General features: G+C 36.6%; 3 protein-coding genes across 3 annotated transcripts; 1 reads left to right on the forward strand and 2 right to left on the reverse strand.

Annotated features, from left to right (window-relative positions):
• Positions 1–2822: 2822 nt before the first annotated feature.
• On the reverse strand, positions 2823–4198 carry LOC116164656 (prefoldin subunit 2). The gene is made up of 2 exons (XM_031478856.1): positions 3968–4198; positions 2823–3841 (listed from the first exon to the last, which is right to left on the reverse strand). The coding sequence occupies exons 1-2, from the start codon at positions 4114–4116 to the stop codon at positions 3547–3549; spliced, it is 444 nt and encodes a 147-aa protein (XP_031334716.1). The 5' UTR covers positions 4117–4198; the 3' UTR covers positions 2823–3546.
• A 3690-nt stretch (positions 4199–7888) lies between these two features.
• On the reverse strand, positions 7889–10671 carry LOC116164376 (vang-like protein 2). The gene is made up of 3 exons (XM_031478545.1): positions 10411–10671; positions 10176–10351; positions 7889–10123 (listed from the first exon to the last, which is right to left on the reverse strand). The coding sequence occupies exons 2-3, from the start codon at positions 10301–10303 to the stop codon at positions 8578–8580; spliced, it is 1674 nt and encodes a 557-aa protein (XP_031334405.1). The 5' UTR covers positions 10304–10351; positions 10411–10671; the 3' UTR covers positions 7889–8577.
• Positions 10672–13027: 2356 nt separating this feature from the next.
• LOC116164343 (asparagine--tRNA ligase, cytoplasmic) lies at positions 13028–15579 on the forward strand. Its single transcript, XM_031478507.1, has 9 exons — positions 13028–13230; positions 13285–13632; positions 13899–14119; positions 14168–14358; positions 14413–14514; positions 14569–14697; positions 14745–14994; positions 15041–15252; positions 15303–15579. Exons 1-9 carry the CDS (start codon positions 13209–13211, stop codon positions 15484–15486), a joined length of 1659 nt encoding a protein of 552 aa, XP_031334367.1. The 5' UTR covers positions 13028–13208; the 3' UTR covers positions 15487–15579.
• The last annotated feature ends 588 nt before the right edge of the window (positions 15580–16167 follow it).

Raw genomic sequence — 16167 nt, forward strand, 5'->3', positions numbered from 1 at the left:
GAAATGGATTTTATGATCGACTTGGTTACTGTCTTGCAGTTAATGGTGACTAATTCGCACATTTATTGTAAATTGTTATATTAGGACCCTCGTGTTTAGTAATTTGGTCTTTCTTTATGTTGAATTCGCTGTTTATAATACGTTTATTTCATACTGTCCGGTAGATGTTCGATTACACTATCATTTTGAGTCCGGTAGGTGAGTTATTACAGCATCCGAGCCGGTAAGTGTCGCTAAGCAACACTTACCGGACTGTTATTTGTATACATCAAATTTGACATCTTCACACAATTAATTAAAAACCCCAACATAAATTTGGCTGTAATTCTTTATTTCAAACATTAACATTGATTGTAATGAAACAATTTGTATTGCCCTCAACACTACGCCTGGGTTATTACTGAATGTCGAGTTAGTAATGTTTGATTCCTTCTGCTGTAAAACTTCAATGAAATTTTCGCCGCCTTGTATCAGTTGTATCATACGGGCAATCTTAACTTTTCCTTCTACCGAGCCTTCGATGTATTTTTCTGCCGTCGATGAGCTTTTCCATGCTCCATGACGCTTTAACACCGAAACCCAGGCAATAAAATCTCAATTCAAAAACTTACTGTGTCCAAAAAGTATGCCAACATGACTTTTTCCTCTACTTGTTTCGCCCCATGTTCGTTCCTCAATTGGCAAAACACTTAGTACTCTTTTTCAAACCTTGCGCCCGACTTCTTAGGAACCAACTTTTCGGTTGCTTCATGAGATTTCGACAGGATTGTATCGGGAACATTGGAACATCCCACAACGTTTATAACGTCAATTTTTCAGTGAAAAAAATTCAATTGTCAACAAACTACAAACTATAGCAACGGCCGTTGTCACAGAAACAAGGTAATGCGATTTTTACAATATGATGAAATTTTGTAATCTTTGAAATGAAATAATGATACAAAACAGACTTACAGTATGAAATAAAATACGTTACGATATACGTCCGGTAGTACTTGTAACAGTACTCGTTTAAGACATTCTTGACTCGGCTCCTGACGTCGCCTCGTCCATAATGTCTAACTCGTACTGTTACAAGTAACCTACCGGACTTATAACGTAAATAACTATTTGATAGAATTTGATTTGTTTTATAGCAGGCATTCCATGGCATGACGGATATTGGCATAGTTTTGTATTATAAAATTCCATGGCATCACAGATTATTGAAAAAGATGGGGGTTTTATTTTTCCAATTTTCCGGCTTTATTATGCAAAAAATTAAAAACTAATACGCTTGATTTACGTGTCTACAAAAAACCTTAATACATTTTTGCTCTAAAATAATTTGGGGAGCCAATAATCGCATGTTATGAATTTTACATTGAAATCCCTATGATGCGTGACGCAAGTCACCACCCTGTATATGTTATGTTGTCATTTCCGGGAGCGGTATCTTTACACTTGTTTAGGGCCGTTTTCTTTTTGGCGTAAGAGAAAGATAAATTGTAACGCAATTATTATTTTTGTTATTATTATTATGTCAAAAGGGCCTTCCTTTGATAAAGAATCCAACTGCAAAATTTCATCGTAATCCATGCATTTTTGAGATATCGTGGTAAAATGGACGGACAGATTACGAAAATTATAAACTCGCTAGGAGCTCGTTAATAAATTAACAATTAAGTAGGTAAGTACATACATTAGCATTGTAGTCAGAGCTGGGTCGCGCACCCTAAAAAACCGCTCGAGCGACGAGCCTCAAAAATGCTCGAAAGAATCGAGCTGTGTTGCAAAGCGAAACCGCTTGCGAGTTCCGAGTACTCCTAAAAGTGCTCGATCGGTTTATCGCGACGGGAAAAACGCTCAAGAGCAGAAAAAGCGCTTGGGAGCGGAAAAAACGCTGACATTAAATAATGAGAGCGAAAAAACCGTTCACGAGCGGAAAACCGTTCGCGGGTAGAGTAAACGATCCTATATCGAGCACCAAGTGGCCGCTCCGAAAAGTGCTGTGTATCGCTCGCAAGCGCTTTTTCAAGCAAAACGCTCGCGAGCAGTACCCAACTCTGATTGTATAGTCCGAGTCGGATTTAGCATAGGGCCTTGTGGGCCCAGGCCCATAGCGACAAATGTTTAGGGGCGGCAAAAAAACAAATTTGGGAAATAATCCTACAGTACTATCGTATGTGTGTAGATCCGGCCCTGGTTGTAGTTATTTAAAAAGTTAATACAATATTAGCATATTAAATGATTGATACAAATAAAAATATTTAAACAATTGATTAAAAAAAGTTATTTAATTAAACAGTAATATTAATATTAGATGGTTTTTAAATTTTTTAACCAACCGTGAAATTATCGCAACGGTTTTGACCATAAATTACGTATTGCTCACAATCAACAATGAAGAACAAAACTTCAGAAACGGTGACAATTTAACTTTAACGAAGTTGCGTCTTGTTTTAGATCAAATAATTGTACGTAGGTATTTATCCATTTTGGTGCAAATATGCCTACATGTTTTCAGCTGGTAATTTTGGCGCCCCTATAATCATGCAATCCTAGACCTCACCCCACAGTAGCCCATGCGCTAAATCCGGCTCTCACAAACAGCATTTCTTTCTTTCAGTTATAATTTGTGAGTATGTAAATATTTTTGTCTTTTACAATTTATTTAGTTTTATTCTAGTTTATAAGTGGAAGGGATAGGTATACATATACCTGGTACCTATACTCTGCGCAAACCCTGATGAAAATTATAGGTCTATCTTGTTTTCCTTATAAAAACAATTTTATTGTTAGTTGCACATTCGAAATTGAAATACCGCTAAAAGTTGTAGAAATATTTGATAACCATTTAATATGAAATTAAAATGGCTGGAAGTCAAACAGTAGTTATATAAGGCAGGGCAAAAAATATAAAACTTGCTTAAGAAAGTAACCGTATTACTAAAAATATAGCAAAATGTTATTGTTGAGGAAAGTATAGATTTCAATAAAAAGTTATGGCCTCCCATTCAGATTTGTGTTTTCTGATACAATACACACTCAAATTAGCATTTTGTTCTTAGTTTCCCACACAATAATGGTTCAGCACATCGTTGGATAGCCTGTACTATAGGTGATTTTTTCGATATACAAGCAGTACAGAAAATACACACATAGCTCATATATCCTGTCATCTCCAATACAATTATACTAAAAATTGTTGCTATTTATATAATGTTTTCTTAACTAAATAGAATTTTCCTACACAGGGGAAACCTATATTATTCAGGGGGCTCACTGACCAAACTTATTTAAGCTAACTTCTCTGTTGCAATTCACTACAGTTCTCCCATTTTATAGCAAACAGATTATAAGTTTAAATTAAAATGAACAGTTTATTGCAAATAATTTTAAAAGGTGATAAAAAAATATTTGTATACCTCACAAAGCAGTACAATAAAACAAAAAGTTATAGATCTGCATAAGAACATCTCGTTAATACAATGCGCAAAAAGTAACAACAAAACTCAAACAAATACCAACAAAATAAAACAATTTGTTAGTAAAATCCGAGAATTTCTAGGATGAGACGAGCACATTTCCTCTGGTTTCCGTTTTTGTCTCCTTTTCGCCTTCTTGTTTTAGATCATCTTGGCCCTGAATCCTAATGTTATACCTTTCTCGATATTCATTTATTTCGGTGCCCTTTTTCACAAGCTGCTCATTTACTTTTTCTATTAATTCCGTTAATCTGTCCCTATTGGTACGCAGAACTGGTTCAACATCTTTCACCTGTTTCTCTACTAAAATACCGCCTATCATTCGATAGCACTTTCTGTTGGGATCCGCATTTTTCAACGTTTCAATAACCAACCTGAAAAAACATCGTTTTAGTGTGCACATCGGTTTCATGTTTAAATATTATTGGAGTGCTATATCAATAGCGTAGCATGAGAACGCGAAAATATGAATGAAAGAACATGTGGTGTTTATTACCTACCTGTGTTCATTCAGTTCCATTTCAAATTCGCTCAGTTTTGAGGCTAAACTGCGTTGTTCCCCACGTAACTGCTGGAAACCGAGCATTATGTCTTCCGCTGTGGGTCCACGGGTGGATTTTTTCTCTGTTTTTTTTAATTCGTTCGACATTTTAAAGAACTTGACTTTTATTTTCAACTGAAAAATGAATCCGACATTCCTACCACATTCTACCAACACAAAAAAAGATTCAGCAAATCAGCAATACCACCTTGAACTATGTCAATTCCAAGTATTTAATATACAGGGTGACACATGGCATTAATACAATAACGCTAGCATCCACACTTCAATAGTTAAAATCTACCAAGCCTACTATTAATCAATATATTAAATCATCTTATAAAGTCAAATATCAAATTTAACAAGCACACCTTAGTCTTGTGATAATCGAGGCCGGGACATTTCGCCGAATGCCCGCAACGCCGACACGATTTTTTGAAGGTCCATATCGCCGACTAGGGACACTTCGCCGACGGACACTACGCCGACCGTGCCCACATCGCCGACAAGTGAACAAGGGACACTAAGCCGAACGTGACCATAACGTCGACACATACAACACTTCTTAATCAAGCTGGACGGTGTGCAACACCAAGTAGCTTTTGACGTTAGGTTATTGTAGGTTCAGAATATTTTTTTTTAACTTTTTTCGAACTACAGACTCATACGAAAATTCTTAATCAAACTGGACGGAGTGTGAAGCAAAGCAGCTTTGGATATTAGGTTATTTGTAGGTTTAGGACATTTTTTTAAACTTTTTAAAATGCAAACTCATACACTGGACAGAGTATGAGGGGCCTGGATTTTCGAACAGTCGGCGTTGTGGTCACGTTCGGCTTAGTGTCCCTTGCACACGTTTCGGCAATGTGGGCACGATCGGCGTAGTGTCCGTCGGTGAAGTGGGCATGGTCGGCGTTGTGTCCCTTACACACTTGTCGACGATGTGGGCACGGTCGGCGTAGTGTCCCTAGTCGGCGATATGGACCTTCAAAAAATCGTGTCGGCGTTGTGGGCATTCGGCGAAGTGTCCTAGACCCAAATGCGACCGTTTAGTGCAGATGCCGAAGACATGATATTACACTATTAATCATTGAATGTCATGTCACAATTTGTATTATTATTATTCGATTTTTTGTTTCTGTACCGTTATCTGAATCATGTTTGTTTGTTATACTGTACAGGTGATTATGCCGTTATTGTGTTTTATTAGGTATTTTGGATGTATTCACCTGGAAGGGGAGGGGAGTTCTCTTAGGCGATGTTGCTGTGTATGAGGATGTATTCACCTGGAAGGGGAGGGGAGTTCTCTTAGGCGATGTTGCTGTGTATGAGTAGTCTCCGTAGAGTAGGTACGTACCTAATACAGCCCTTTTCTTCGCTGTATCTGCTGCCTGCTCGTCTCATGCGGATTGCAAAACTTGTATCTGAGCAATATATGATACTTTAGGGGCCCTCTAATTAACATTTCCTCTATTTAAAATATGTTTTGCACTACAGAACACCGCACTTTGTTGAAAACTAATTTCCAATTCCACAAAAAGCACTAACATTTCAATGAAAATTCCCGCGTGACGTCACCCATAACTCCGCCCACATACGCAATACCATATCTTTTATTTATTGTATCATGCAAACAAAATAGCTGGCTGGTGTAATAAACACAAAGTAAACAGTTTTTGTGCAGCGAGAATATGGCTGTCACAGCTTCAATGCGCAGAATTGCTCTTGATAGGATATTATCCTTAGACTACGAAAGAGAGCAGACGGTAGAGAGTAGCCATTTACAAGACAAGTGAATACAAATTTTTAGTCGCTGCAAATTAGGCAAAAATGTCGAATAGTTTGATAAGATTATTGACATTAAAATCATTTGCATCTAGAATAATGAGGCCGCGAAATGCGCACTAGCCGAACCGATTATTGAAGTTCGAACTAGGGATCCTCACTATCTAACTAATACTGTTGAATGTTATATACAAAAAATCAAAACATTTATTGCATTACATTTACAAATCGCTTACACTCATAAAAAAGCTACATTTTTAAAAAATACTTTACAATACTGACTTGCAACAATGCGTTGAGATTCCGATTATATATATTTACATGTGTATAAGACATAGCCTAAACATATATTCCGGTTTATTGTACTAAATACATTTAAAGGCTTCTTTTGCACTCTTATTATATAAGAGATCTATTCTTTTGTTTATTATATAAATTAATAATTACAAATTAAACTAGTATGTATATAAATTTGTATAAAAAAATTGCGTAGAAAATTTCACAAAAAATAATAGAATGCACACACATATCACAATGTTGTCATAAATATTTTATAAGTACACTCTTTCGATATTACAAAGCCCAAAACATAAACAATGTAATGAGTCGATATTGCATATGTCAAGGGTTTCTTCAACAAATGAACTATTCCATTATTTATGTGTTGAACCTTGTATAAGGCTATCCTATTTATTACTATGTACAAATTGATGTTTATAAAACATAAAAAATACTTACGCCAGTTCCCTTGCTTGAGTAAAAAAACGAGTCGTATAAATACTGAGCATATAGTTAAAGCTAATTGTGCGAAGAGTTGCATGTCTTGAGTATTTTTGTATCATGGTGACTATCAAAACTGATGTTTTTGAAACCTAAAGGCTAAAGCATTTGGATTGCTCAGAGCATAACATTCATTATTTGTCTAAATGGCACACTAACAGCTGAAAGGCGGATGTCGAGATTTGATGCAGATTTTACTGTTATACAGCACTACAATATGTCACTTTAAACAACACTTGCTTAACAAACAATATGTAAATAATTTAGTCAGAAAAGATGAGACATCATTGGGGGGGGGGGGGGGGGGGGGATTTCTAAAGAAAATATAAAAAGCACTTTTTGTGGTTAGATAGATAATTGCTTGGTACAAAATTAAAAGTGGTGCTTATTCTGTTTCTTTCTACACACAGTAAGTCCTAGAACAGTCGAACATTTTGGATATTTATTATTATATTACCTATATTTTTTTCACCTCTATGGCAAAAAGTCAAAAATGCATTGGTCATCATATTTTTTTAACTTCCGCTTTGGCCGGAAATAACCTCAACAATTTTTTGAAATAGAACACCCGATACATTGTTTATATTTGAATGCGAACTGAATAGCACGTTCAAAAATACTAGCAATAATGTATTCAAAACTAAAAAATACACGAACTGATCTATTTTTTTGCAAATATGTGAAAATGAACATTTCAATGTTTTATAAGTGGCAAGATTTAACATCCCAATATAAACTAAAAAATGTTATTCCTAAACCATTCCTTAAAGATATGGTACAAGTGACATTCAGTTGGAGAGATCGCAGTCTGTCATAAAAAATTATTTTGATGATCTTGGACTTTACCTAAACTTCTTAACTTTAGGTTTATTTTTTTGGAACCGTTCAGTACAAAATAATCATATTTTTTGATATTGGTAAACCATATACAGTGCTATTTATTAAGAAGTAGACATAGGGATTTATGTGCATTGTTTTTCCTATGTGTACTTTTAAAAGACAAAATCCTTCTGAAGGGCGTCTAATAATCACAGAAAATAAATCTCTTAAGCCCCTTAAACTGTTATCGGCACTATGCTGATTGACAATATCAATTTTTTCTTCAGTTGAATACATTGCGCCCGTATGAAAATAGCCATAACAAGGAAGTCAAAGCAACAATACTCAATTTAATTAATATTACAGTCAGATCTTCTTTATTTTAAGAAGTTATTTTGGTTGCCTACAAGTAGTCGCCCTTCGGAAGTGATGTTGTCGTTTAAAAGTAGACATAGGAAAAAAGAATACACGCAAATCCCTATCTACTTCTTTGAAGGAAACTAAAATGACAACTCCATCAACCCCCTAGGCCATTCTTACTCCGTTAAGTCTGTACAAAATACTATCCATAAGTAAAAATAATAATTGCATAGGGCGTATCAATAATTGCCAAATCAAATACTTGAAGATTTTAAAAACAAACTACTTGCAATACATCTCATGAGGTGGGTTTTCATACAGCCGAGGTCCTACTAGTAGAGGGAACCAAAACATTTTTTTTTCGTAAAATATACAAAGGTCCAAACTGTTTCCTTATGCAACTATTCATTTATTCTGAGCAACCATAACATAAAAGGCTGCAAGTTGGAAAAAAGAAGATATAACGCAAGTCAAAAGTATAATGCATGCATTCGTAGAGAGGGCCAACAGGAACAACACCCTACAAATGGTCTCACTGATTGCATTTATTTCAATTTCTCAAAATGTAGCCTTGCTATTAAACCAAAAATGCCATTTATTTGTCTCATTTTAAAATATAAAATTCAAATAAAAATATTGGCTCAAAACCTGCAGATTATTAGTACCTACATTACCATTTTCCAAAATACCATAGCCCTTATGAAACCAACAGATTTTGTATATTTTGATAAATTTCATCACCACTTTAAGTATAACAATTCAACTCTTCCTTAACGTAATAAAATTGATATGTTGCCCTTAAATTAATCGATCATACTCTATGGGTCATACAGAAGTCTCAGAGTTTAATCTCATAACAAATTTGTTACTTTTAGGGTCGACAACTTCTTCAGTTATATTAAAATGTGGCAACTGCTTAATCGAACACAACAAAGATACGTCATTCTGCCTCAATTGGAAATGTGTGTTGTGATCGATCGGTCTCGATAGCAACTCTTCACATATTAGAGCCCACGTTTGTATATTCTTTTGCTCTTTTTCGTTTTGCAAAACCGGCTCTGTAGTTAAGTAGGCATCGAGGAATGCGCGAGGTGTCAAATCGTGACTCAAGCAATTGGCAAGGTGCATTAAAATACCTTCGACGGAATGCCTGGGTTGTTGACGAGTGATCCTCAAGTACTTTTGAAGCGCGCGCGCCATTGAAGGAAAAATAGCTTGAGCTGCTTCTTGAGGATCCATCGGAATTGCGGGTGCTTGATCATTATGAAGCCGCTTAATGTGAGTAAATGCCTCTTCTGCAGCCGTGATTAAGCGAGCCCTCCTCTTTTTAACCCTCCTTTCGTACTCGTGCTCCTCGTAAAATCTCTCATTGTGGCTGGAGTCACGGCGACGCGCATGTGCCGCTAGCATTGCCCGAGATTGTGATTGTTGAGAAGCGGAGTTATTAATACCGTCAACTTCGTAAAACTTAAAACTAGAGGAAGCTTTGCGAGATTTCGATACAGGAATGCGTTCCAAATATGGATTATAAATGGGAAAATCTGTATAGTACTTTTCCAATACCCACATTGCCGCTCTTTGTATACTCAGCTGGCCAATAGCGTATGCCCGGCTGCAACCGTCAGGGCTCCTGACGATTTTAATGTAATACTTCGGTCGTAAATGCCTAATTTCTACTAAAACTACTGCAAGATAGTGGATGAACAGAAGCGTATCGGTTAAACTGCAAGCATACGCGACTAAGGCTTTATAGTCTACAGATTCTTCAGGCGTCGTGGCTGCCCTTGCATTTTCTGTTACCTGAACGATATAAAATAACCAGTAGGCGAAAGTACAAACTAAAATAAACGCGAGCACCGCCGCTCGAAATAAAAAAATGCGAGGAAGTGTCGCATTGAGTTGCCGTAAAAACACAGCCCAAGCGCCTGCTGCCAGTATAATCATCTTAAAAGCTAAAGATACCAACTGTCCCTTACATTCCGCTCCGCAAGCTAGCAATTTATCACCATTTTGCAGTCCAATTGGCGAAGATAGGGCAGGAAAAAATCCAATCTTTGGTAATACGACCATCGCCAAGGGACTGATAAATGCTGCTATTGATAATATTGCAGTCATAATTGTGCCGATGTAACGTTGACAATAGAAGCCAAGACCGGTGTCTGGTTCACCGGGCCAGTTACTTACATCTTCAGTTGACTGCGACTGTTCTGATGTATTACCAGTGATTGCCGTTGTATTTTCACCCCAATTGTCATCTTGTGGAAGGATCTGTACTTCGATTACCTCTTGACCGTCTCTATTATCGGGTGACAAAGTAACTGCAGTCTGAAATGGAGCCATATCTTCCACCTTTCTTAAAGATTTATTGCTTCTAAAGTAACATTATTGTTAGTATAGCATTTGTACAAGAAGTAGGAAGTTACCTAGTGCTCCTATGCGAGTATTGTCTGTGATTCGAACGATCCCTATGTCCTCTAGAACGCCTTGATCTAGAACTGTTCTCTGATTTTACGGATTCTGTCTCCATATCTCGAGCTGTTTCGTTACCCATAAACAAACTAGATCTGTTCCTTGCATTAGGTGTAAATAATAATATTGACTAGACAGAATCAAAGGTTAAAATGGGTTCATTGACATATGACATTGGGATCTTCTTACACAATTTTCCTTAAACAATTTTTTAAGGGAACGATTTTTAACTGTTTCCAAACATTATTATAATGGTAGCTGCCTAACGATCTTGAGGTAGAACAAATATACCTTTAATTACTTGCTAATTATCCACTAAATTGGTATGTCTGGTATTTTTGTAAAATTATTAACGGTAAAAAATATAAAGTTCATTTATAAAATACGTTTATTTGCAATCACGCCTACCTGGCATGAATTAATTGAACCGACAACATTCAACATGGCTACTGTTTTATACCGGGTGATCAATTGTAATGGAACTGAGAAATTACCTGTAAAATAAAAAAAAATTGAATTTCGGGACTTCCAGCAGTGTATCTATACATAATTATTACCTGAATGAAGTGATAAGTTCCGTATTCTACATGAACAAAATTAATTTGATTTTGATATATGCATTACCCACCAGCGAGTCGCGAGCGAATATTGAATGGGCCCTAATGGGGGATTCGCCATTGTATAATATAAACAAAATGAGTCCTCATGTGAGATCGAAGAGGGCGTATTTTTGTGTGTGGCAGATCAGTAGGTACTCTATTAGCGAGTGTTGACTCCACCGTCAATGAGATCTTGTCGGGGCCTACCATACTCCCTTTGTCGATGCCCGACGTCGCGTACACTCGCAATTCGCATTTGGGTGAATTTCAATAAGAACCTACCACAAAATAGTACCTATAATTTTTGGGGCACTTCTCATAGCTCGAGACACGAGAAAGAGAGGCCGCAATTCAAAACTTTTGGGCCCCTGAAAACCGCTACCCCTCGATGACGCTGCGCCTTGCAAAAGGTGATTAATTATGCCACCAGGAAAAATGAAATTCCGTCACGCAGAAGTTGTGCGCGTCTACAAGATCTTTCCGACGACGCCAATTTGAAAACAATCGGACCAAAACTGTAGAAGAAGATAGAAAAAAAAACTAAAAAATCACCACCACGTTAGTAAAACCACACGCTCGGTGATAGCGCCCAGATCATGTAGCCCCGTCCCTTAGGTTGTTAATTACACGGCCCCGATAGGTACACGTAGATTCCTCGTCTTTCTACAAGCGTTCTTTTACGCGCCCTCATTTGCTGCCAGCCAGCCAGCCGGCCAAAGTGAAATTTATGATTCCTAAAAATTAAAATACTTATACCTACGCTTAAGTTACGGAAAATATAAATTCGAAAAACGGCCAAATTTTGAGAAAAGGTTATAACAATGAAATGGTTAAAGTTAAAGAGTATACCACGTTAAATAAAAATTAGGTAGGTACCTACTCTTCAAAGCACTTTTCGATTCTTTAATAGAATATGGGGTGTACCATTTAAAAACAATTTTACGGTACACTGTCTTATAAGTTATAACGTAGCGTTGTGTCGTAAAATTCATTGGTGCCAAACTCTCTGATCACTATTTTTACTCTAAGGCGTTCGTTTATTGGTTCACCAGAAAAAGTGAACTCTGTATCTTTTTTTATTACAAAACAGAGTGAAAGGTCTAAAAGTGCAAACACTCGTCATATTTATGTGATGAGAGGGTGCAGACGAAACGCCTATCATGTTTATTTTTCGCAAACAGCTGTTTTTGTTGTTTATTAACATTGTAAGATTAAAAATTTGAATTTTCTGATTGGTTACAATCACTGCAACTGTATATGGAATAACAACATATGTATAAATTGTACGTCGACAAGAGAGATACAGCATAAAAGTACGTAGAATCTTGAATCAGAACAAGTGTAACTTAACTGAATCGGTCCATCTAAAGTCACTAAATATAGAAAGTACCGCAATCCATTGGCTCGTGTGTTAGAGAGAGAACGCATGATTTTTGCCCAAAACTGGCGGAAGTTACCAGATTCTAGTAACTTTAATGTTAGGGATTGTTCCACCTGTTTGGAGATATCTGCATATATTTTTATAAAACATGACAGTACTATAAAGTTAGGTTATGTAAAATGACAGCTATTCAGATTTTATTTGTCAATTTTTTTAAGTTGGCAGCAAATTTGCCCAAAAATGGCGGATGATTGCGGTACTTTCTATATCTAGTGACTTTACGTCCATCCATGTTAATATGTATGATCTATCATCTGGCTCCATCCGCTATTAATACTCCAGTGAGCACGTCACCTGTCGCACCGTCCGCTCTTGCTCAGCTCTACATACAGTGGCACCACGCTCAGAAAGTCCCTGACAGGGCGTGTCCGAGGGCGCTAGAAATTTAAACCGTACATTCTGGTGCAAAATTTAAAAACACTAAGGGAATTACATACCTTATCAGATCGTAGATCGAAGCTATATGCGTCTTGAAAAAGACGGGTTTGAATAAAAGTGGAGACGGAAAACGTAAATTAAAGCAAACACAAGAAGCAAAGTGTAAACTAAAATAACGTGAAGCGTCAACTGTCAAAATGGAATAATTAATAATTATGGCGCGGAATGTATCGCGTCGTTTTGCAGACTTTCTATTGGCCAGCCTGAATTATTTCAAAATTAGTTCGCATATTTTCTGGGGCTTTTCTGAGCATGGTGGCACTGTATTTTCGTGATTCAGTTTGGTGTGTCGGTATGGTAAACACTACCTATGCCAACGGAAGTGGTTGTATTACATTTAACCTCTTTTGCACGAAGAAGGGGAAAACTACAAATCTGTCTCTGCTAGGAACAGGGGCGCCAGATATTGCTGGGCACCGTTCAAGTTAATTATAAATTAAATATAATTATTAACGTAAAAGATATAATTATAAATAAAAACGCGATCATCATTCCTGTAACCATTTGAAATGCCTGGTGACTTAAAAACAGGTAATTTTATGATGCAATATTCGTGTAAATTATGTTTTGTTAAATTTATTCCAGAAAGTATGTATACCTCCGAAAAACATGGCAGCGATGAAAATGGAAATGGTAGCGAATCGAAGCCGTTTAAAACAATTTTACAGGCCATGCGGGCACATGGTTCTGAACCGTTTCCCGTTATATATGTTGATGGGAAAGAAGAAGGTATAAAATTTGAACCTGCCGCTAAATCACAATTGAAAAAAATCCAAAAAATCTGGGTTCGTGAACAATATAAACAGTCTGAAAAGTTAAAAAAAGATGAGGATGATGCTGAGAAGCGTACGAAAAATCTTGAGGAAGCTAAGAAAATTGTCATCACTGAAGATAAAACATTGCCAGCTGCTAAACAAATTAAAATATTTCAAGGTGGGTCTACTCATGTTTGATATTTGATAAGAAATATGAGATGTGAATGTCATTTCAGTCACTGCATTTAAGTTCACCATTGGGGAATTCCATGCTAATAGCAAAGAAGATTTCTATGCAATTGCATGTTTTTCTTGAATATAATATACGTAGATATGTCTACTTAATCTCCCTCGGTTCAACCCCTTTCACATTTTGCAATTAATCTGATGTTAGCAGCTTTTATTGTACTTAATTTGATCCCTAACATTAAAAGTTGTTTGTAGGAAAACAACATAGAAGTATCAGAATAAAAATTTATGGATGGGTTCACCGCATCCGGCGCCAAGGAAAAGCCTTGATGTTCATCTCTTTGCGTGACGGAACTGGTTTCCTTCAGTGTGTATTGACCGATAAATTATGTCAAACACATGATGCACTTGTTCTGTCCACGGAATCATCTGTGTGTCTATATGGAACATTACTGGAAGTACCTGAAGGGAAGAGTGTAAGTTGATTTAACACAATGTCTTTGTGTGATTCTGTGTTGCTCCAGGCACCAGGCGGTCATGAACTAAAAGTTGATTACTGGACAGTGGTAGGATTTGCCCCAGCTGGTGGTGCAGATTCTATTTTAAACGAAGAAGCTTTGCCCGATGTACAAGCAGAGCAAAGACACATTATGATTCGAGGTGAAAACACTTCTAAAGTGCTTCGAATGCGATCTGTTTTGATGCAGGCTTTTAGGTAATAATGCGAGCTGTTTTGTGGCAGTTTTTGTATCCTTAATCTGTTTAATAGGGATCACTACATCGCTCGAGGATACTGTGAAGTTACACCACCCTCCATAGTTCAAACACAATGCGAAGGAGGGTCTACTCTTTTTAAATTGGACTACTTTGGGTATGTTTTTTATTAACTGCGATAAAATTGCACCTAACTACTGCATTTTAATAGAGAAGAAGCTTATCTGACTCAAAGTTCTCAACTTTACTTGGAAACTTGCCTGCCATCTATGGGGGATGTCTTTTGCATAGCTCAAAGTTTTAGAGCGGAACAGAGCAGAACAAGAAGACATTTAGCAGAGTAAGTTACCATTGTTTGTAAAGGTGACCTTAGTTGTTTGGTTATAGATACAGTCATGTGGAAGCAGAGTGCCCTTTCATCACTTTTGATGATTTGTTAGATCGGCTCGAGGATTTAATTTGTGATGTCGTTGATAGAGTTTTAAAGTCACCTATGGGAGAGGTTGTGTACGAACTCAATCCCAACTTCCAAGTACCTACTAGACCATTTCTTCGCATGAACTACAGCGAAGCTATCGAATATTTAAAGAAGAACAACATAACCAAAGAAGATGGAAGTTTCTATGAATTTGGAGAGGTACCAGAATTGTAACTAGTGGATATGTTATAATGTGTTATTATAGGACATTCCAGAAATGCCAGAAAGGAAAATGACTGATCAAATTAACAAACCGATTATGTTGTGTAGATTTCCAGTTAATATAAAATCGTTTTATATGTCCCGATGTCCTGAAGATAAGGGACTAACAGAAAGTGTAGATGTACTTTTACCTAATGTCGGAGAAATTGTAGGAGGGTCTATGAGGATCTCTAACCTAGAAGAACTGCTTGAAGGGTATTGCTGTCAAAATTTATACTTTATTGTTGCAATTCTTCTTATTATAGGTATAAACGTGAAGACATAGATCCAACTCCTTACTATTGGTACACAGATCAACGTAAATACGGTACTTGTCCACATGGAGGATATGGTTTAGGTTTAGAACGGTTTGCTTGTTGGTTACTGAACCGGTACCATATACGAGAGGTTTGTTTATATCCTCGTTACTTAAACCATTGCAAACCTTAATATGCTTTGTCTGTAATTTGTATATTATAATGCATTTATTGTGCTTTGTAATGCAACTTTTCTCTATTTGAAATAAATGTAAAGGGATATTTAGTTTTTTGTTTATTTGCGGTAAAATTGAAAATGTAATTAATGGTCGTTTAATTAAGTAATATTGTATGATGTATATACAATGGTAATATTAATATAACCCAACATAATTTATTACTTTACCCTAGGCCGCTAATCTTTCAAAATATATTAATAGTGGACTAAATTGGTAAAATTATCACCATGACCGACAATGGCGTAGAACCAGGTGAAATATATATCACCCGATGCCGATAGTACTCATTGAGAGCTATCACATACTAAAATTACAACTGTTATGAGTGGTTATTAGCGAAAAACGAAAAAAAAAATTACAAGAGTGAAATCATGTTTTTTCATAGAAAACTTGCAACTTCTCAAACAAATGTATCATTTCTTTGTAAGTTACTCTCAAGAACTAAGCGAATGATCCTATGCCACACCCGGTAAAATTGAATTAATAGATTGTTGCTAGCTGCTTTATTAACCCTTCAGTGGTGACGCACGGTCTCTCAGACCGACGACAAGTATTTTTCAAATTTTTGGAAAAACGGTGCAGCGCATGGCACTCCTAGTTCTGCTAGCTTAATATTTTGCGTGTCTGAGTTTAGT

This window comes from Photinus pyralis, unplaced genomic scaffold (genome assembly GCF_008802855.1).
Source record: "Photinus pyralis isolate 1611_PpyrPB1 unplaced genomic scaffold, Ppyr1.3 Ppyr1.4_LG2, whole genome shotgun sequence".
NCBI classification, from domain to species: Eukaryota; Metazoa; Arthropoda; class Insecta; order Coleoptera; family Lampyridae; genus Photinus; species Photinus pyralis.